General features: G+C 35.6%; 1 protein-coding gene across 5 annotated transcripts in view; it reads right to left on the reverse strand.

Moving 5' to 3' along the window:
* SUPT3H (SPT3 homolog, SAGA and STAGA complex component) overlaps positions 1 to 24160 on the reverse strand; it is a 502007-nt gene that overhangs the window by 164761 nt on the left and 313086 nt on the right. For all 5 annotated transcript variants that reach the window (XM_090282521.1, XM_090282522.1, XM_090282518.1 and 2 more), the window contains exon 4: positions 1499 to 1585. In XM_090282521.1, the coding sequence (XP_090138647.1) occupies positions 1499 to 1585 (87 nt within the window). The remainder of the gene's footprint in view (positions 1 to 1498; positions 1586 to 24160) is intronic.

Consider the following 24160-nt stretch of genomic DNA (forward strand, 5'->3'; position numbering starts at 1 on the left):
TCTGGACAGTAAAGGGCACTGTCAGTTAGTCTATGTTCCTTAAGTTTCAATATGATTTAAAATTTTCCCTTCCCCAAAAGGCAGGGAAGCATGTCAATGTGGACTATGTTTTGTGCTAGCCTCTTTCTCTCCGTCAGTAAAAAAGAAAAATTGACAGACATGTTCTGCTAAGTCCATTGTAGGCCAAATGCCTTCAAAAAGCATCTTGGCTCAAGACTCATTTCTGCCAAAGACACCTTTTCGGCTCCTTCCCCACAGCACCACTACTATGTAGTATCTATTTCTCCTGAGTCCTCCAAGTTTAATGAAGTCACCAAATCCTTTGTATTTTCACTCTTCACTATCCCTCTGAATTCTTCCTTCCTATCCACTTTCAGAGACATCACAGCAATCCTATTTTGTTTTGGTTACTCAATCAGCATCCTGGTTAGTTCCTTTGCATTTGGTCCATTCTATATATAACTGCATGAGTCTTAACCTCAGGTAGAAACCTCCACTTTAAAAAATCCTACAGCCTCTACATCTCATCACATAATCTTAAAATTCTGTGAATCTTAAAATGCTTCTTTTCTCTAAGTCATACAGGTTTTGTAAACTAGATTATAGCTTCCTTCTCTTCCTTTATGTCCATTACACTTTCTAAGAGTTAATGAGCCAAACGTTTATCCAAAAAGTCACACGGGAAGCCTTTTGATAGAAAACAGAGCCACAAGCACACAAAAATGGTGTAGAGGAATGAGTAAGTGTAACTAAAAAGCCAGGAAAAACCAATGGAGAAATGGAAGCTGGAACATTGGAAACTAGGCTCACTTGTGATAGTATCTGTCATAACACCCTGTGATTATTCAGTTAGCTTTTTAACTTTTAGATATAACGTACTAAAACACAGAAATAGTTATACAATATTTTCAACTAGCTACTCATGGAAGAGTTAGGACAAAATTAAACATGTTAATATCAGCTTAGATATTTTAATACCAGTGTTCAAAGAATAAGAAAGGTTGATATTTAAGTATAAAAAAACACTAGACATTATAGTATATATTTATGCTACTGGATTATACATCTTGATTGATTTTATATTTCCTATAAACTAGTGTCAGAATAAATATTTATTTTAAGTTAAAAAATTACTCTCTGAAAGCCTGTAACACTGTATAAATTTAGAGAAAAAGAAATGTCACTCAGTTATATCTCTCTTATCAGAAGTAAATATTTAATGAATATTATGTAGTAATGAACATGCCTAAATAGATATGTACAGATAAGTAATAAGAGTTAGTTGTCAACATAGTTTTACATACATGCTCTTGCCCATGTTAAAAAGAAATCAGTTCTCTTAATCATTTTGTGGTGTAAACTATTAAGATTGGGATATCAGTTCAACAGTTATGATTCCAATCTGAAAACTATATAACAAGGATATTTCATTTCCTTACATAAGTGCACTTAAGCACCAAACATGCCATTTTAGTTCAGTAAAACATTTTTATATTACCTTATCTTTGCGCATCAAAAACAGAAGATCTTCAGCAGATATTACCCTTGCTCCCCGAAGCTGAGAAACTTCAGCAGCTTGCTGTAACTAACAACAAAAAGATTTAGAAATTTTTCTCAATAATCTAAATTAAATATACAACAGTCATGATGTCAGGAAAGGTAAATATACTAAGAGTTAATAATTTTAGGGAATAATCCAGCAATCACATTACTCTTTTTAAAAGTAAAATGTCTTATATTTTAAGGTATAAAAAATGCACTTAAATTAACTTATAAGCCCACCTGTAACTGATACAATAAACAGAAATCCTTGATTTCTTCCATGAAAAAGAAAAATCATGTGCAGCTTCCAGAAATGCATTAATGCACCTGAAAATAATTTTATGAAATTGTATCCTCATATCCATGTGAGCCATGGTTTCACTCAGTATCACTAGTTGAATAAGTATATTATTAATCTGAGCTCCCATGCTGGTATGATTTGAAATAGGCCCATTCAGACCTTTAAAAGATCAACAAAAACAGTAGCTGTTTCTAATATCCAAAGGAAAAAAAATAGTTTTAGTTTTGGCAAGTCTTCAGTGGGCAAAGGATTCAGTCCATAAATCATAATACGGGACTGCATTAATTTCTTTCCACACTAATCACATGCACACAAAAAGTTAACTGTATCTGGAATGCACAACACAAAACATACTGCATGAAAAGTTAGATTCCCCCTGAAATGTTCATCTGGGCCCTTATATCTACAAAGTCGAGAGTTTTCTGGAATTCAGAAGCCTAGAAACACAATCTTACTTGAAAATGACCTGGAAAATAAAAGAATGTGAAAAATGATAGTTCTATTTTTTGGCACAGGCAAAATCAGTTTCTTATTTTGATTAGTTGGAAGGAACATAAAATACATCCAGCTGAAAAAAATAAAGATGCTGGAGAAAACACTACAAAAATGTGCCAGTAACTTCTTTCAAATTTGATCAGACCATGGTGATTGCACCAAACCATTTCTACCCAGTATTACAAAAATATTTACATATAAAAGCTGTTGCTGAATGCATCATTCTTTGAAAGGAATAAGTTTAACACATATTACTGAGAACTAATCTTTAAAAAGTGACACACTGTTATCTTAACAATTATAAGAAATCAAATATTGCATTTGTACTAAAGAAATTCTGCTTGAATGTTTAAGCGATTTTGCTAAGTAAGCTTCAAACCTTGTCTAAATACACAGACTGCAAAATAGACTATAAACTCCCTATGTGTCAGCCTTACCACTGAATTTCCTGGATACTGGTGGTTGGTATATAAACATAATTCTACCTAAATATAGAAATTTAAATTTAACTGTGAACCATTCAAAAAGAAATCTTGGGGGAAAGGTTTTTTTTTTTTTTTTTTTTAAAGATGATGTATCTACCCAGAAAGAAATTAAAAGTTTTCAGCATAAAAAATTTAAACATATTTTTCTAAAAACTGGAAGAGTACCAGGAAAATATGTATACACAGCTTTTTCCCCCCAAATAAAACATTTCTATCACAGTCTAAAATATTGGGTTGATCAAAAAATTCATATTTTTTTCGGTAAGATGGCTCTAGTAGCACTTAGTTGTCTTTAATGTCACTCAAAACAATTTTGTTAGACTGTATTATGACAGCTGCCATATTAGTGTGCATTTTTAAAAAGTTAACAAAAGTGGTGAATTCTTGTGCAGCCATTTTATTACAGGAGATGGAAGAAAATACTCAACATTTTTGGTATATTATGCTTTATTATTTCAAGAAAGGGTAAAAACACAACTAAAATGCAAAAAAGGATTTGTGCAGTATATGGAGAAGGTGCTGTGACTGACCAAATATGTCAAAATTTCTTGGTACTATTGACATTTTGGCCAAATAATTCTTTGTTGTGGGGCTGTCTTATGCATTAGAAGATGTTTAGCAGCTCGCCTGGTCTCTTGCCATTAGAATCCAATAGTGGGAGATAGCCAACACATTCAAAATATCCAAATCAATAAAGTTATTGATACAAATGAAAAATGTGTCTTTTATTTTATGGAAAAAACTAAGTGGACTTTTCGGCCATCCAAGGGACTAAAATCTAACATGTAGAAGATTGTGTTAATTACTGTTCTCTGGAACTCTTGTCTAATTTTTCATATGATAATCTGATTTCAATTTATCCTAAAATGTTTAGGAATAAACATAGGTCTTGTACTAAGTCTTCATGGTTAGACAGGATATCTAAAGCACCAAATTATACCAGATGACACACAGATCCATGTAGTAACTGGAAAAATGATAAAATGGGAAGAATAAAGTAATGCTAAAGAACAATCATGAGGAATGAGGAACACTGATTTCTAATTTTATCTCTATTACCATCGCCCTTGTTTTGGCAAAAGCAACGTTATATATAAATACACACACACACACACACACACACACATACAATATATGTATATTGTTTTGAGAGAATACAAGGGGAAAGCACCAACTTTAGAATTTTGGAATTGCAGCCTCTGGAGCTGGCTCTCAGAACCTGATTGATGCACAGGGAGGAAAAGGGTCTGCTACAATACTCAGTTCAGGTGCGTTTTCTTCAGTTAATACTGTGTGTACCCTGGAGAGTGTTCCAGAGCATTTAGACTATTACCTCCATTTTATGGTCTCACTAACTCAGCAGATTATCTCCACATATAGGGCACTTACAAGTTGATTTCACAAGTAGTTTAATCAAGAAGTTTTAAAAAAATCATTACTTTAAAAAGCTTCCAAAACCATCTTGAATTTTTTCCTACCATAAAAAATTTTAAATTACATCCAGTTTGATGTTTAAGTAAGGATGTGTCATGCAACATGTAGTAAGTTGGGACTAAATGCTATATATTTATTTGAACTTATAAATTTCAGGGCCATCATAAACAGGTTTATAACTTCTAGTATTCACAAAGACTAAAAGGCTATTATTGGACTATTACTTAGCACTAATCATAATTACCATAAACAAATTTAGGATGTAAATAATTTGTATGGATGTATACACACAGATATGACTGAGTGTATATACACAGTCATACACTTGTGTATATATCACTAAAATCACTTTCTTACAAGTTTGAAGAAAGTAACTCTCATCTAAAGTTAAAGGGAAAAACTACATGAACTTCTTTTGATAGAGAATGAATAGCTTCTCTAATAATTTCTCATGTAGAATCTCCTCAACATGAAATGTAAGGCATGTCTTAGTTTGAATTTATTTTTGAAGGTATAGTTTTGAGCAAAATAGCATAGCTGGTCTTTCTGGTCCTCAGTTTCTTCAAGTGGGAACTAAAGAGAGGGGGGCATCAAATGAGCTCCATAGATCCTCTTGGCCTTTACCTTATGATTCCAGTATTTAATCCCAGGTATACTTTACTTTTGGCTCCGTAATAAATCACTTACATCATTGAGAGAAGAAATAAAAAAAGTAGAGTCACAAGAAGAAACAGTACAACTTGGTGAGGTACAGATGGGAGTTAATTTTCAAAGGAAAATCCACTTAGTTATACCACTGAAAACAGCAACCAATCCAATTTAGCATTAATGAGTTATTTTACCATGTTTACCATGGTACACAAATCAGCAGGTGATACAGTTAATTATTCCAGTATCCTACCAAATAGTTCCAATTAGATTTGAAAGCCAAAGACAGTTGCAAAATGGGATTAAAGCAATGCAATTACTAATGCGTAAAAGAGACTGCTGCCTATCCGTTTCCAATTTGCCCTATGCTTTTATCATATGATCAACAGAGATAATTTGTATATACTTCCCCCTCAGTTGTCAGAGAAAGTTGCCCTTATTCAAATTTTGTATCCAAATCAATGTTGTATATAGTATTTGTCAAATTAGATGTAGTATATGTAAAGTCAAAGGAAAAGTCAGCTTTCCGAGGCTCAGATGTCAGTCCTATATTCCACTCAAGACTTTAAAAGGTTACTAAATAGGGTTCAGAAAGGTAATATGGTACAAATCTTGTTACACTCACAGGTCACTGTGAAGATCAAATGAGAACATGGCGCAGGCAGTGGAGAACTATAGAACACTGTAGCAGCTTACGCTATTGCTTAGGGATGGCTCATTCTTGGTTAGGAATAAGGTGAAATAGCAATCTATATAAGAAAAGGAATAAAAGAGTCTATTGACAATTTGGGAACCAGAGAGAATGTTTTAGATTTGTTACTAATGGCCAAACCAGGATATTCCTGAGATTCATTCACATGAGGATAAAATGGTACAACCATTGGACCTCACCGAAAGTCTCATTCTGAGAAAGGAGACAGCATCAAGACAGAACCCTATATCCTTCAAGAATGCAAGGGAGTGGCCACAGTCTCTCCGGTGTCTCCTCAGACATTGGCACAGACCTAATATCACCCCCTTCCCATTGTGCTTCTTGGAGACTTTGTATAACTTCAGCCAGCTTCCCACTTCCCACCCTATTTTGTGAAGATATCTTTACAGTAAGGCTTCCCTTCCAGATCGAAAACTCTCCATCATGTGTGTTAGAATGAAGTGAAATGGTAGCTACGCCATTTGGCAGAAGCTGTGTAAGACGAGAAGCTGTGTGACTGGTTTATGGAAATAGGCACAGGGACTAGAGAGAGCAGGCTGAGGATGGCTGGATCCCAGTGCAGGCTCTGTGTCAATGTGGCCAGTAACTAAACATAACTGAGACTGTACTAACTAACCAAAACAAATAAAGAAATATAGGAAGTATAACAGTTATCATGCAGGGATATTAAAAAAACAACTGAGGGAGAAAAAAATAAACATAGAGAAGATAATGCCCAAAACATAATATCTGCCAAAAAAAAAAATACTGTTTTTTTATTTCTTTGTGTGGATTATCAGGGCAGTGATATCACAAAGAAGAGGACACATAAGGGCAAATCTTCAAACTATAGCCTTGTAGATGAAGCTAAAATGAAATAAGCAAGCAGGGATGCTAAAAATTTACTATTTTTAATTGAACACCAGACCCTGGTTTGTTCAGTATATATTTATTGAGCATCTAGTAGAGGCCAATCGCTGGGCTCAGATCAGAAATTATGCTAATCAGAAGCAAGGCAAAGCAAGCAAGCAAACAAGAAGGGGGAAATCAAAACACAATTGCTAACCACACAGACTTTATAGACTGTGCTTATTTTTCAGTTAGGATGTGCAATAAATGACAGTAGATGTTATAAACTATGCTGAAGAATATATTAAGCTAACACCTTTGCAAATGTTCCACAGTGAAGCCGTAGGCTACATTAAAGTTACTAATCTGAGGAGTCTCAAAGACATTGCTACAGATTATCTTAAATGTCTAAAGAAAATATACTGATTCACCTGGTGTTATTTCAATTATATTTTAGCCAGGATGAATTTCCAGCATAATGGCAAATCACATTGTGCCTCCTGGTCTTTACTCAGGGTTTGGAAAAAGCCCTCAATTTTTAGAATTTATCTGGTTGAATCTTAGCTGATGTATGTATGCCTGGGGCATCTCTGGGATGATCTGGATGGGATCGTTCATATTTATTTGCATACATGTTTACCAGTCAGGGGCTTGAAAAGAAAAAAAAAAAACATAGTCAAACTAAGTAATTGAAAAAGAGTTTAAACATAAAGTATTTACAAAGATTTGAGGAGGGTTTAGGAAACTGCAAGGGACAGTGTGGTACCCTCTCCCTGATCTAAAAACAACAGGAAACCATTATTGAACCAAAGCAGCGATTTTCAACGGGTGTGCCACCAGAATTTTAAAAACATGCGACACCTGACTGTTTAGTCAGAGGCACTGACCTCTTTCCCCTTAGACTGTCAAATAAAAAAATGACAACAGCCAGCACAACAACAGCCGTCCAATATGAAAGCCCTGTCTTGAACCATAAATATATAGGTCATATAATAGAGTTGCTTCTTACTGGTCACACCGCATAATAAGGTTGTGTCTAACTGGTTAATTCTTGGTAGCAGAAATCCTTATTGTATTATACAAGTATAGGCAACTGATTTTTTAGAAAGTCACTTTGGAGCAAAAAGAGTACGTAACTACTATTATTATAGTTTTATAAATTAATCAAAATTATATCTATTGTTGTTAGATCAGCAAAAATTACATTTTTTGTTGTGCCACAGAATTTTATAAATTAGTTTATGTGTACTACAAGGTGAAAAAGGTTGAAAATCACTGGCTTAGGGAGTTAAGGGGAAGGCAGCTGTCACCTGAACCTGAAAGCTGGAGAAGTCCACCTGACAGGGTCACAACCACCCTTGGCCTCACATGCATCCCATTCTCCTGGCCAAATCAACCAGAAGTCAGAGGGAAGAGCGATCTAAGGAATGAGCCTCCCAGGATACAGAGAAGAGGAAGGGTGAGAAGTGATCTGGAGGTACAGACATTAGATTTCCATTATCACAGGAGTCTTCAAACTTATCAAGGATAACCTTACTAGGGATGTCTTCCCCCTGAACACCTACAGTAGAATGCTCTTCATCCCCTTTTAAAAATACTTTTGTTCAGATAATTTAAAATAAAAATGGGTGGAAGGTGTCCTTCAAGTAAATAACGTGATCCAGTGATGGAAATTGTAATTCTAGATGTCAAGACTTAATTTAAGAAAGGGTAACACCAATAATAAGAGTAACAAGAACATAAACTAGCATTTACTGAATATAGTACAAGCCGTCTGATATATTTTACATATTTAAAACGCTTCTTCTAATCTTTGCAACAACTCCCATGGATTAAATTATATTAGTATTTTATAGATTTTTAATAGATAAGAAAACAGCAGCTCAGAGCATTTAAATGAGCAAGATGGGATTTGAGCAAGTCTGTCAGACAATAACTTCCTGTTTCCACCATATCCCACAACCAGTAGACAGCTATCATTTCCATTTTCCACATGTAAACTCATATTTTATAGTTTCCTCATATAAACTAATATTTAAAAATGTAAAGTTCAGTAACCTGACCAATAAATATTTAGCACTTTACAGGACTTAAATAGGATTAGCAGTTTAATGTAGTTTTATGTAGTTTTAACAGTCTGATAAATTTTTCTTAATATCCTTATGTAAGTGAGTTTTCTTTTCTGGAATAGGGGAGGAATTTTTCGTATGGTCCATAATAGATATACTCTGAGACACATAGCAATTATTTTAAAAGTCTTAATTGCTATTAAGACTTAAATTAAATTCAAAGTTATCAGTTGATGTTTCTGATCTGACACTGGCTGTGTGAACTTGTGCTAAGTGATTAATGTGATTAATGTGTCTCTTTCAATCCATTTTCAGTGCAGATATGACGACACTTGTGTTTACGGGTTGTGTAAGGATCATATTAAATGATATATACAAAGTGACTGGCACAGTTTCTGATATCAGATTCTCAAGAAAAATTCATTCCTGTTGTAACCTTGCCATTTTCTGTTCAAAAGGATGTATGTAGGAGTCACTGTGGAAGGTAGAAGCACAGAGCCTGACCAGAGCCCCGCTCTCTGCCTCCTTACAGGTGAGGGTGGAAGTAGGGAGGGGAGTTTTCATCAGCAGCTGGATTCAGGTGTCATATACTTACAGATTCTGGTTTTTCCCCTGCCTCCATAAATATTTATGCCATGTATTTGTTTAAGTAATTTGTTTAGTTATGTATTGCCAAGGCACAGCTATGAATTAGAAGTGAAAAACTATTGAAAGCGATTTGCTTTTGTGGCACTGCCAATTTGTAAATAAATGTAAATAATCACTAGAGATTCACAAGAATCCATAGGTAGAGAATTTAACTCACATTTTTACTTCTCAAAAACACTTAAACTTAGAATATAGTATTAGTAATGAACTGAGGCAAGAAATAAAAAATAAAAACGGTAAGTTGGAGAACTAATCCAGCTTGAACATTGCAAAATACAACTTCTGGAGGAGAAAAAGGAGGTAAGAAGTTATTTAAAAAAATAATTCAAGAAAATTTCCCAGAATTGAAGACCACGAGATTCCAAAATGAATCTACTAATTGCTAAAACAATGAATGAGAAAGGGCATAACAGGTCACATTCACTATTTACTCACAAATATTTATTGAGAACCAGGCACAATTCTCAATGACAGGGATACAATATCAAACAAAATGGGTAAAGTCCATGCTGCCATGGAGCTTAAGCTTTAATGGTCAGGAGACAAACAGTAAACAAATTAGTATGTCATAATTATCCCTGTGTCAAAATAAAAAGAGTAAGCAGGATGAGGTGTACTGTAGAGGTGGTGGTGGGTTGTTATTTTATACAGGTTGCTCAGGGAAGTGCTCCTTATTAAGTTATCACTTGCGCAGAAACCAAAAATAAGGGGGTAAGCAATGGATATCTGGGTGAATGTGGAAGAGGAAGCACAAAGGCTCTGAGCAAGACCATGCTTGAGTGAGATGGATGAAAAGAAAGGAGGCCAATCTGGCTACAGGAAGGACAGTTAGGGATAAGATCAGAAAAGCAACCAAGCTGGGGTGCGTGTCATGTAAAACATCCTACATGGAATGTAAAATTTCAGAATTGTGAGGGCAGACAGTAGATACCAAGAACTTACAGAAATAATGAAAAAAAATAGTAATGTCATCTCAGCAACAACTTCTAACAGAGCAGAAAGCAATGGAGAGATGCCTTCAAAGTCCTGGCGTAAAATAATTTCTACCTAAAAGTTTTCATACATAGGTGAAACTGTCAAAAATCTGCGAAGGTAGAATAGGGTAATTTAAGACATGCAAATTATATAAAACTTCACCTCCCATGGACGCTTTCTTAGAAGGTTAAATGGACAATGTGTTTCAGCAAAAAAAGGGAAAGAAACAAAGAGAGGAAGACTTTTTGTTGGCTTAATCCCTCGCATGAAGCAATGTAGGACACAGGGATCTCATAGAGGATGAAGAAAGACCCCAAAATGTGAAGGTGGATCTACCCAGGATGCTACATGTGCAGCAAGCCGAAAGAGCCACGCCTCCAGACTGGAGCAAGTGGACAGAGGAATCTGGGAGAGGTATTCCCCTCAAAAGATCACATTATGGGAAACCACTTTTTAATTTATATTGAGAGGAGACTGACACTTGTGAGAGCTGGGTATGAATTACCAGTAGATACATATAAAATTGTTGCAAGGAAGACAAAATAAAAATTACAAATAAGAAAGTAGAAATATGTATACCACACAACTCAGTTATAAATTCTGGTGATCATAGAGTCAAAACAATGTAAACAATGACTTTAAAAACTAAAAATTATGATTCAATTGTATTAGGAGGCTGGAGTAGGAGTGGCTTCAGTGAAAGAGGAATGCTAATGGAGGGAGAAAGGAAGAATAAAGGGATAAAGAGAAGGAAGAGATTGTGTATAAAAGTAGATGACTAGGATGAAAAATAGATGAGAATGTAAGACAAAGGAAAGAACAGTTTATTTCAGTGGGAAAACAGAATCATTTACTTAATGGTTTGACAAACAGCTAACTATCTGAAGAGAAAAATATAAGAGTTAATCTTATAGCATATGTTAAAATAAATTCCAGATGAATCCAAAATTTAAAATGTAAAAGACAAAATGATTCAACACAAAACCAAACCAAACCATGAAAGAAGATATAAGGAACTGTCTCTACAATTTCAGGGTGGAGAAGACATTCTTATACATGCCTCAGAGTCCACAAAGAAAATGTAGACATTGTGGTAGCTGGTCTCCAGAGAGTCTCCCAAGGAGCAGTAGCTCCTGTACTCATGCCCTTAGGTAGTTCTTTCCCACACTGAATCTGGCCGGACCTTGACATGCCCTAACCAACAGAATGTGGAGGAGGTGACATTCCAAGAATTACCCGCCTAGACAATAAAAACCTGCTGCAGCTTCTACTTTTGTGCTTTTGAGAGTTTGGTGCCAGCATGTAAGGCTCTGCTGGACAGACAACATTAAGATGGAAAGAAGAGGCCCTGCCTCCTTAAGAATCTTGGTCGAGACTCTAGATGGCTTAGCTCCAGGTGTCACCTGACTACATCCATGTCACTGAACCACAAGAAATAATAAAATGACTTTTGATTTTAATCCCACTATAATCTAGGCGTCGTCGGCAGCCGTCCGTCTCGAGAGACGATGGTGTAGCTTCTTAAGAGTCTATCTGCACCGCCGAGAATGGTTGTGCAGTCCGACTCGGGAGTGACACGGTATCTGTCTCCTCCCGTGTTGAATCGACATCTTGCGATGACGCTGCAGTGTCCTCTCCAGTGGAGCTGAAGCTACAGAGCCTGGGCAGGGTGATATGGAGGGTCTGCTGTTGCCCATGCAGCAGACCCCCCCTCTCTTCGCAGCTGAAGGGTCCAAGGGAAAGACGGAGTCAATACAGCTTGGCTTCAGGTGCGCCGCAGGAGTTGCCGGTGTTGACTACAACGTCAAACCGCCTTAGGGACTCCGGCTCCGGATTTTCTGTCGGGGTTTACTCCCTTAGCCTTTCCCCTGAAGAGGTATGCCGCAAGGCAGCGGAGGTTTTTTGGAGTCAGAGTTTTCCTTCTCTGATGTACCCTGACTGGAAGATCGAACCAGCGACACTTAGCTCGCAGGCCGACGCTCAATCCACTGAGCCAAACCTAAGTATTGGAGAGAAGTTCTTATTGAAAGTTGGAAGTTCAAAAAGGAAGTGTAAACACTAATATGATTCCATAAAATTTTAAAATATTTTCATGATATATTTGAAAAAATTATGCAATGCTAATTTAAATGATGTATTATCTATAAAAACAAAAGTTTTTAGAAATTTAAAAGAAAACAATCCAATAAACATGGACAAAGAAGAAAAGCAGACAATTTGAAGAGGAGTGAGTTCAAATGTTAACCAACATACAGATGCTCAAAGTAACTAGTCGTCAGATTACAAGTTAAAGTAAAATGAGATATTTCTTCACAGTCAGTATTTGGGGAAAAAGTTAAAAGGATTTACAACTTCTATTGCTATCATGAAGAAAAGTATTTGACAAAATACATTAAGATTAATCAAATAAATGTGATTAAAAATGCTTATTGATAAAGAAAAAGTAAATAAATTATGGTACACTTACATCATGGTATATTCTATAGCCATTAAAAAACAATGAAAAAGTTTCAGTAGTTGACTTAAAGGAATTTCTATGAAGTGTTTTTTATCAAGATTCAGATGTATGTGTAATTAATCCCATTTTATAAAACAAGTAAAAATGAGAAAAACACTATATATGTCGATGTTTCTATATAGGTATACATATATGTATATATATGTAAACATTAAAACAGAAAAACATGGAAGGATAACTGAAACTGATTAAAATCAGTTAAAATTTATAAGTATGTCTGTATATAGAGACATAAAGTTAGATCTATTTCATTCCATATATACAAATAGATTACAACTGTGTAATTTAAAATGTAATAAATTAATATAGCTTAAGTTAACACATGTGAATATTAATCTCTTCTCAAGAAGAACTTCCTAATCACAAAAGCATTAGCAGTGAAGGGGGGAAATCAGTAAATTGGATTATATTTATAATGAACACTTCTGGCGTAAAGAACGCACCTAATTAAATGGTATATGCTGAAAAAATATTTCTAAAGTAGTTCATAAAATGTTACTATCCTAATACATAAAGACTTCATGGACATTGAAAAGAAGAACATTCAAACTCTTAAGAAAAGAAGGCAAATAATATGAAAAAAATTCACATAAGAATATAAGTGGCTAATGTGATCGTAAGTACAAATTTTAATAACTGTAAATTATCACTTTACACCTTTTAAATTAGCAGATTTTAAAAGTGCTAATACTCTTGGCAACGTGGAATTCAAACAGCAGTAATTCAATACTAGAGAGACACAAAACCTGGAGGGAGATTTCAAATTGTGTATTGAAGAAGTTAATGCCCTCTGACCCCTTAATTCTATTTCGAGGCAACTATCTTAAAAACAATCTGATATTAATAACAATTTATGAACATGAATGCTATTTTGTACATTATTTAAAACAGTAAAATACTGGAAAGGCATTGAACTTTCATTAATTGAAAGATGAATCATTCACAATGGAATTTTACACTGCCATTAAGGATCATGTTTTTAAGGCTATTCCATAACAAGAATTCTAATGATAAAATGCTAAATTTAAACAGCTGAATACAAATTAAATGTACAGTAATGATGAAAATATTACCATAAAATTTTATTTATAGAAAAAGACAATAAGAAAATACGTAAAAACACTGAGTAGTTTTATCTAGATGGTAAAAGCATAGGTGATTTTAATTTTATTTTCTGTATCTTTCTATAGCTTTAAAAAAATCTCTACAACTAACTTCCATCATTATAAACTAATACAGTTACTGTTTTTACTCTGTCTCTCCAAAATTAGAAAATAAATGACTATTTAATTAGGTAAATCTTTTGTCAGTGAGGAAATTTATCCTGGAGCTCATTTTTGTGAAATTTGTGAAATTGTATGTAAAATGTTGGATGGAAGAAAGGAAAGCCACAGAGCGGTTTCATCAAATTTTCAGAGATAGCCATGACAAACCACTGAAAAGATAAAATTTAAAAAGATACACATATACATATATCTTCATAAAGAAACAGAAGTTATTCTACAAAAACTACTCAAGTTTTACTTAAAATGTGAACAGTCCAAAATTTGTCCGCCTGGGCTTTATAGAGAAACTGCTAGTTGTCTTATTCAGAAGGTAATCTAATTAATTAGAGAAGGAAAACTCTGACTCCAAAAAACCTCCGCTGCCTTGCGGCATACCTCTTCAGGGGAAAGGCTAAGGGAGTAAACCCCGACAGAAAATCCGGAGCCGGAGTCCCTAAGGCGGTTTGACGTTGTAGTCAACACCGGCAACTCCTGCGGCGCACCTGAAGCCAAGCTGTATTGACTCCGTCTTTCCCTTGGACCCTTCAGCTGCGAAGAGAGGGGGGGTCTGCTGCATGGGCAACAGCAGACCCTCCATATCACCCTGCCCAGGCTCTGTAGCTTCAGCTCCACTGGAGAGGACACTGCAGCGTCATCGCAAGATGTCGATTCAACACGGGAGGAGACAGATACCGTGTCACTCCCGAGTCGGACTGCACAACCATTCTCGGCGGTGCAGATAGACTCTTAAGAAGCTACACCATCGTCTCTCGAGACGGACGGCTGCCGACGACGACTCTAATTAATTATTCAAGCGTCCCCCTAATCTAAATACTTTCTTCTTTGTACGGGTGTTACTAGCATTAAAAAACATATGACAAATTGTAAAACCAAATGGAAGAGCTGTAAGTATAATGGCCACCAATACCTCACACAGAGATAGATATGGGAACTGTTAGTGAATATAAAATACTATTTATATTGAGACTGTATTTTGTTTTTATATCATTTTTCATAATAATCAGAATTATTTCACCAGCATAAAAAGTTGAAATTTAGTAATTTCTACCTTATTATATAAAAAAAAAAATCACTGAATACAATTGGTTGGGAAAGTGCCAGTTTACTTTTGGCTTTAAAATATATGGAAATATCTATCACATTTTATGCAAATATAAAAGAATCCCCTGGCTGTTATTTTGTCTGAGACATCAAGACTTCTTTATTCTAAATCTGCAATTGCTTTTTATCATGCAAAGAGGAAATGATTTCTCAAGATAAACAAGTGAATATAGCATATAAGATATACAAATACAATCTTAAGAGAAAGCATGATTTTTAAAAGGTTTAAACAATTATTGTGGTATAAAACTCAAAACTTAATTTGATAAGGACTAAGTTGTCAACTAGTTAAATTCCACTTCACTGTGTAACTGTGTATGTGTATGTATGTGTGTGTGTATGTATGTGTGCGTGTGTAACGACACTGATTATTTTTTTTCTTTTTAGGTGATTGACTAGTTATAAATAAAAACCTTAGTATATTTTTGAAGTAGCATCTAATTTAGATTTAACCATCAGATATTTCCAGGGAAAAATTATGTTTATGTTCTTTAAAGTGTATTTTTAATTAACATTTCCCAAGAACGTTGATTTGAAAGGGGCATTTCACTTCCCTCAGTGCAGAAAGGATCTCATTTAAACTTTAGAAGGGCATGGAAAAAAACAAACATGTCTGCTGAACATAATTTCCCCTTCATTCTTTCTGAAAAGTTATGAAATAAAAGCTATTATTTAATTACATTGGGTCAAGAAACAGGAAGAAAAAGATGCACGTAAGTCACAACACCACTAAAAGAATAAATTACTATACTTCCTCTGAGAAGAAAAGTGTTTTACCATGTGGATGGTCATTATCTAAACATTTTAAATCTACTTTTCTAAAGGTGTGAAAGGCTTGAAACAAAAATCAACATTACAATACCAAATGTTAAAATTGAGGGCAGAAATAAAAAAAAACTACTTGCTAGGATATATTTATGAGTATTTCTGTAATATTAAAAATTGAGTTTCTGCTCTAAAATCTGTTTCTATCAGTTTACTTAAAAAACAACAACAACAAACAACTCTGACATGAACAGCTAAGAAAATTTTATTGGACAAGTAGGATTTATCTTTTGTATGCTTGAATAAAATTTACAAGATGTTCCAAATTTAGTACAATGGTTATGGCAATAAAAATAAAGGCTTTCAGCGATTTTGACCTGCAGGACAATTTCAGAGTTGGTAAGACTCCATCAGGGCACTAAGAGGATGAACAGTGATAAACAGATCAGACAGTCACTGACTTCATATGGTCTGCAGCAGAGGTCAGCAAACTTTTTGGGTAAAGGGCTAAAGAGTACATATTTTCAGCTTGCTATACACCCTCTGTAGCATCTACTCAGCTCTGTCACTGCAGCATGAAGACAGCTATATACAATACATAAGTGAACGAGCGTGGCTGTGTTCCAGTGAAGCTCCAATGACAATAACAGGTGAAGGGCCAAAGTTTGCTAGCCCCTGGCCTACAGTATCATGGGGGAAATGTGACAACTAGACTGTGCCAGGGAAAAATGCTATGCTATAAAGTAAAACTAAACAAAAAAAGTAATCTCAAAACTCAATGTAAATTTAAGAGTTTAAATATGCAATCTATATATGCAGATAAAAATATCTGGAAAATACATCATGAGTTATACTAGCTATTCAAAAGTTTTGATATGACCTTATAAACTATTTTATTAAAATAGCATTCAGAACTTTGACAGTTACTTGCAAAGTATATAATTGCAAAGTCCTATTTTCTCCTAATGTATTTATCCTTCCATAGACTAGAAGCTCCTAAAAAAATTTCTTGAATAGAAATTCATATCCTTGAGCAACACACTAATATTGTATTTTTACTATACTCTCATGTACTCTCAAATAATAACTAGATGATAGCGAATACCAACAATGCTGTTGAATGACAGGGAAGCATCACAGCTTTAAGATGTATAAATAATTAAATATACTGATAGTGATAAGGAAATCTAGAATACAAACTCTCAATTAGCCACAAACTTGGAGTTTGTTATATTTAAGTTAACTATTCTCCCTTGCCTCTCCTGAGATATTTTTCCCCTCCTTAATATGCGTGGTGAAAAAATTGGGTGCAAAGTTCTTGGTATGCAATTTAGTTTTTCTATTTCAAAAGAGGGTTAGTATTGATTTTAGCAAAAAAGTCTCAACAGAGAACAGGTAGCTATTTTGATTATTGTCCTACATAAGCAAGGCTAAAGCAAGCTTTGGCTTCCAATTTGTCTTCATTCATTCATTTATTCAATAAATATTTCCTGAGTGCCTACTATATTAAGGGAGCCCTCCCGCCCCCAAAACAAACAGACAAACAAAAAAGGAATTATCTTCTGGAAGGCAGATCCCTTGTAGTACAGACTTCCCCCGCTAGGTGACGGTTCTAGGAACCCATCTGTATCAGTGTACCAGCTGGCATTGTGAGAGGCTGTGTTTGGCTTCAGTGAAATTTTTTTGAAGACTCTTTCAACACATTTGCCCATTTCATGATAGGTGATTCATGAATGCACCTGCCCACACAGGACTAGTGTTCAGCAGTTTTTGACCAAAAATGACATGATACCCATGCCTTGCCCTCTGAGTACACCTGATCTCGCCCCAAGTGACATGCATTTTGTCTCCCCGGATGAAAAAAGTCCTCAGAGAGAAACATTTTGCTGATGTGGAAGAGCTGAAACAAAAAATGGCAGAAGTATTGACAGGCATCAAAATCGACACGTTCAAAAACTGTTTTGAGCAGTGGAAAACATGTCGTGATAGGTGCATCAAATGGAGAGTATGCTGAAGATGACTGAAGTTTAAGTACACAATATTTTATAAATAAATCCCGTTTTTTTTGTGTGTACCCCCTTGTACACTTTGCATTATGCTAGGAGCTAGCGTATCATATTGAAAAAAATAAAACAGAAAACCATGGTCTCTGCCTTCAAGGAGCTTCCTTTATAATAGAGAATAAATCAATAAATAAAAAATTTACCAGTCAAAATAAATGACAGAAAGAAAACAATGGGGATTTAGAAAATGGCAGCCAAATAGGTGGAAGTTGAGCCTAGTTGCTTGTGCCCCCAGCACAGATACTGGGCTGATCTTCTGACAAGTGACCTAAACAATCAAAGATATTGACAGCATACAGTCATCGTAGGAGATTTTAACATACCACTGTCAACAATAGATAGATCTTCCAAACGAAGAATCAACAAGGATATTGTGGTATAAAATGACACTCTAAATCAAAGAGACTTAATTGATTTTATAGAACATTTCACCCCAAAGAAGAAAACTATATATTCTTTTCAAATGCACATGGAACATTTTCAAAGGTAGACCACATAGTAGGACACAAAACAAGTCTCAACAAATTCAAGAAAATTGAAATCATATCGAGCATCTTCTCGGAACACAATGGCTTCAAACTAGAAACCAACATCAAGGAAAAAACTCAAAAACATTCAAATACATGGAAACTGAATAACATGTTATTAAATAATGAATGGGTTAACAACGAGATCAGGAAGAAATCAAAAAGTATCTGGGAACAAATGAAAATGAACACACATAATCCAAAACCTATGGGACACAGAGAAGGCAGTCCTGAGAGGGAAGTTCAAAGCAATACAAGCCTATTTAAAAAAGACAGAAAAATCTCAAATAAACCACTTAACTCTACACCTACAAGAACTAGAGGAACAACAACAAACAAAGCCCAGAGCAAGTATAAGGAAGAAAATAATCAAGATCAAAGCATAATTAAATGACATAGCGACTAAAAGAACAATTCAAAGGATCAATAAATCCAGGAGCTGGTTCTTTGAAAGGATAAACAAAATTTGAGAAACCTTTAACCAGATTCATGGAGAAAATAAAGAGAGGACCCAAATAAAAAAAATCAGAAATGAAAGAAAAGTTATAACTGATAACACAGAAATACAAAGTACTGTAAGAAATTACTATGAACAACTATAGGCCAAGAAATTGGACAACCAGGGTGAAATGGACAAATTTCTAGAGACATACAAAACTTCCAAAACTGAATCAAGAGGTAGTAGAAAGCCTGAATAGATGAATAACAACTGGTGAAATTGAAACAGTAATAAAAAAACTCCAGGCACACAAAAGCCCTGGACCAGAAGGCTTTACAGGCAAATTTTACCAAACACTTAAAGAAGAACTAATTCTTATCCTCAAACTATTCCAAAAAATTCAAGGAGAGGGAATATTCCCAAACTCCTTTTAAGAGGCCAGTATTATCCTAATTCCAAAGCCAGGTAAAAACACAATAAAGAAAGAAAACTACAGTCCAATATCATTGATGAACATAGATGTTAAAATCCTCAACAAAATATTGAAAATCTGGATCCAGGAATACATTAAAAAGATTATACAACACAATCAAGTAGGATTCATCCCAGGGATGCAAGGATGATATACAATATTTGCAAATCAATAAACATAATACGTCACATAAACAAAATGAAGGACAAAAATCACATGATCATATCAATAGATGCTGAAAAAACATTTGATAAAATCCAGCACCCATTTATGATAAAAACACTCAGCAAAGTGGGAATAGAGGGAGCATACCTCAACATAATGAGGGTCATATATGAGAAACCTACAGCCAACATCACATTCAACAGGCAGAAATTAAAAGCTTTCCCCTTAAGATCAAGAACAAGACAAGGGAGCCTGCTTTTACCTCTCTTACTCAACATAGTTTTGAAAGTTCTAGCCATAGTGATTGGACAAGAAAAAGAAATAAAAGCCATTCCAATGGAAAAAAAGGAAGTGAAACTATCATTATTCACAGATGACATGATAGTGTACACAGAAAACCCTATAGTCTCCATCAAAAAACTACTCAACCTAAAAAGTGAATTTGGCAAAATAGTGGGAAACAAAGTCAATATTCAGCAATTGAGGGTGTTTTTATACATCAACAATAAAATATCAGAAAGAGAAACCAGGAAAAAATCCCATTTACTATAGCAACAGGAAAAATAAAGTACTTAGGAATATATTTAACCAAGAAGGTTAAAGACCTGTACTCAGAAAACTACAGAACACTGAACAAAGATATTAAGGAAGATAAAAATAAATGGAAGCATATACTGTGTTTATGGGTTGGAAGAATGAACACCATTTTATATAATTTTTATCAAGATTCCAATGGCATAGTTCACGGATCTAGAACAAATATTTCAAAAATTTATATGGAACAACAACAACAACAACAAAAAGACCCCGAATAGCCTCAGCAATCTTGAGAAAGAAGAACAAAGTAGGAGGAATCACAATACCTGATATCAAAATATACAATAAGGCCATTCCAATAAAAACAGACTGGTACTGGTGTAAGAACAGACACACATCAATGGAACAGAACAGAGAGCCCAGAAATAAACCCAGATCTCCAAGGTCAATTAATATTTGACAAAGAGGGCAGGAGCATAAAATGGAGTAAAAATTGCCTCTTCAATAAATGATGTTGGGAGAACTGATTGGTACATGCAAAACAATGAATCTAGACCACCAACTTACACCAGAATAAACTCAAAATGGATAAAAGACTTAAATGCAAGTCATGACACTATAAAATTCCTAGAGGAAAACACAGGCAGTAAAATTTCAGATATTCCATGTAGCAATATTTTTGCCAATGTATCTTCTACGGCAAGGGAAATAAAGGAAAAAATAAAGAAATGGGACTACACCAAATTAAAAAGCTTCAGCATGGCTAAAGAAACCATCGCCAAAATGAAAAATGAAAAAGGAACAAACCATATGGGAGAATGTATTTCCCAGTGATATATCAGACAAGAGTTTGATCTCCAAAATATATAGAAGATCCATATGACTCAAATCCAGGAATACAAATAATCCATTTAAAAAATGGGCAAAGGTCCTAAGCAGACACTTCTCCAAGGAGGACATGCAGAGGGCCCAAAGACATATGAAAAGATGCTAACACCACTAGCCATCAGAGAGATGCAAATAAAAACCACAATGAGATACCACCTCACACCTGTCAGAATGGCCATCATCAACAAACTAACAAACAACAAGTGCTGGCGAGGATGTGGAGAAACGGGAACCCTAGTGCATTGTTGGTGGGAATGCAGACTGGTGCAGCCACTGTGGAAAACAGATGGAATTTCCTCAAAAAACTAAAAATGGAACTGCCTTTTAACTCAGTGATTCCACTGGTGGGTATATATCCTAAGAATCCCGAATCACCAATTCAAAAGAACCTATGCACCCCTATGTTCATAGCAGCACTGTTTACAATAGCCAAGTGCTGGAAACATCCTATGTGCCCATCATTAAATGAGTGGATCAAAAAACTGTGGTTACATTTACACAATAGAATACCACACATCAGAAAGAAGAAGGAACTCCTTTTGTGACAGCATGGATGGAACTGGAGAGTACTATGCTAAGTGAAATAAGCCAATCAGTGAAAGACAAATACAATATGATCTTGTTACAAAGCGGGGGTCCACAAATCCCCCACAACCCATGGTTGTGGGGATGTGGGAAGAAAATAATACAACTTTTAAGGTACTTTGCATATCCATGGCTGGTAGCTAGTTTCTTAGTTATGCAGATGGTGTGGCCACTGCCTGGTGCAGGGGAGGTGGGAGGAACTTTGACCATAGAGTGGTGGCAGAGAGCTCTTGGGGCTTGCGTGAGATTTCTGCAGGTAATCATGACTGGGCACCCTACCCACTGTATCACAGGCTGCAGTTAGGATTTAAATGAAAGGCGGCAGCCATTTGGCATGCTGGGCCATGTGGTTTGAAAGACTGCAGAGGGACCCCACCAGCCCGCCATGAGGTCGGGTGTGTAAGAGAGAGAGCCATGACGTAGCAGCTATGCAATTCATAGGGATGATTCGGCCATGTGGCCTGGACTAGTAAAGCAGGCACACTGCTGCTTTGATCATGCCTGCTCCAGCTGACTCCAAAGCCACCAAGGACTCCGCCTTGAAGACCTGAACTCCATCTGGACTCTTGGAACTCATGACATGTGGAGGGGAGACTCTCTTAGGACTTGTGCCTTTCATGGACTTCACTGTGATCCAGTGTAACACAGCACATGCTTTTCTGGACAGAAGCTGATGACATCCTGGACTGTTATATGGAAGCTGATGACATTGTATCCCAGATCCTGAAGGAGAGAGCTGACAGATAAGGGATGGGGAACTTCTGGGCATGTTTTTGGTTTATAGTTTTTTGGGGAACCAGGGAAATGCTGGGTGCCGTTGGAGAACAGGTCTCCGAGCTGAAGAACTCCCTGCACTCCCATGGTTGGAAAATTATAAATAAAGGCCTGTTTTTCTCAACACTAATTGTTGGGTCTTATACCAAGGCGCCACATGAATGAGCCCCCCTTTGCTTAGTAACAATCTCACCAATAAGAGGAATCTAATCAGCAAAATAAACTAACAAGTAAAACAGAGGCATGGAGACATGGAACAGACTGACAGCCATCAGAGGGGAGGGGCGAGGGGGACAATGGTGGGAAGGACATGTATGAATGAGCCATGGACATGGACAACAGTGTGGGGATTGTCTGTGGGAGTGAGGTGGTGGGCTGGGCAGAGGAGGGCAAAGGGGAAAAAACTGGGACAACTGTAACAGAATAACAATAAAATTTTTTAAAAAATGGGTTGCTAAAATAAAGCCTATGATAGAAGAGAGGCATCTACATTTGACAGGGGTGCCAAGAAATGCGTCTCTTACTTGGTGACAGTTCAGTTGAGATTTGGGACTCCAGGAATTACAGGGCTCTTGCCACTCAAAAAGCACACACTGATAGGGAGAAAGTGGTAGAAGGATGAACATGTGAAGAGACCCTTACCTAGCACAGAACTTGACCTGAGTGAGAAATTTGGATGACCATAATGTGTTAATGAAAATTAAGAATGCACAAATGAAGACAGAAAAAAGGGCAGAAGTGAACTCATGCAGAAAGAGTTGGCAATTATAAGAAGTTTGAGTTTACTCCACACGCAAGGAAACCACTGAAAAGCTTTCAGATAGCTGATCACATGATTTACCCACAGTAGGACTTTTTTTATGAGTGTGAGAGAAGGCATTATTAATAATTACACCTGGATAACTTGTTTAAACCAGACTGTTCTGGGTAAACAGAGACCTAAACAAAAAAGTGACAAGGTCCAATTGCATTTAAGAACTCATTTGCTTGAGGAGAATAACCTGAAATAGGGCAAAAGTGGAGGCAGGAAGACCAGAAAGGGTAGTGCTCAATTGCACTGGTAACAGGGAGTAGATGTATTTGAGATATACTTTGGAGGTGGACTCAACAGAACTTCGTGATATTTGATAAGTTTATTCAAGGATAAAAGTGGTAAAATGGGAAGTCAAGTACTGTTAATGGGATGAAGTGTATGAGATATACTGATTTACTATACAACATTTTAGAACTTTTTAAGATATTAAGACTCCACAAGATAAAACTATTAACCAATATATGCATACTATCTTTATAAACATTTATTTGAAGTAATAGTAAATGTTAATTTAAAAAACTAATAATATACTTTATTTTATTTTTTAAGATTTTTAAAATTTACTTTTAGAGAGAGGGGAAGAGAGGGAGAAAAACATCAATGTGTGGTTGCCTCTGGCGCGCCCCCATCCAGGGATCTGGCCTGCAACCCAGACATGTGCCCTGACTGGGAATCAAATCTGTGACCCTTAGTTTGCAGACCAGTGCTACACTGAGCCACACCAGCCAGGGCACTAATAATGTGTTTTAAAGAAAAATGGTATCTTTATATAAAGCCAAACTCAGGTTTCCATGGTATCTGCTATCCTAGTTTACAGAGACTTGTATAATCAACAGATAGGTTTTAATGAAGTTGTAATATTTCATTAATTTACAAGTCTATAAATTCAAAGTTTGAGAGGTATTTCTTTTAAACCTTCAAACTTAATGAATAGTAAATGTTAAAATTTAAAAATCAGAAAAACTTGCTTATAAAATGGAAATTTCCAAGAATACAAAATGCAAAGAGAAAACACACCCTTATTCTTATTCTATACCTCTTTTAAAAATTTAAACATTTCCTCCTCACTAGTCACAAGTCCTGAAATCA

Source organism: Furipterus horrens, unplaced genomic scaffold (assembly GCF_987537825.1).
Source record: "Furipterus horrens unplaced genomic scaffold, mFurHor1.1.pri manual_scaffold_6, whole genome shotgun sequence".
Taxonomy (NCBI): Eukaryota; Metazoa; Chordata; class Mammalia; order Chiroptera; family Furipteridae; genus Furipterus; species Furipterus horrens.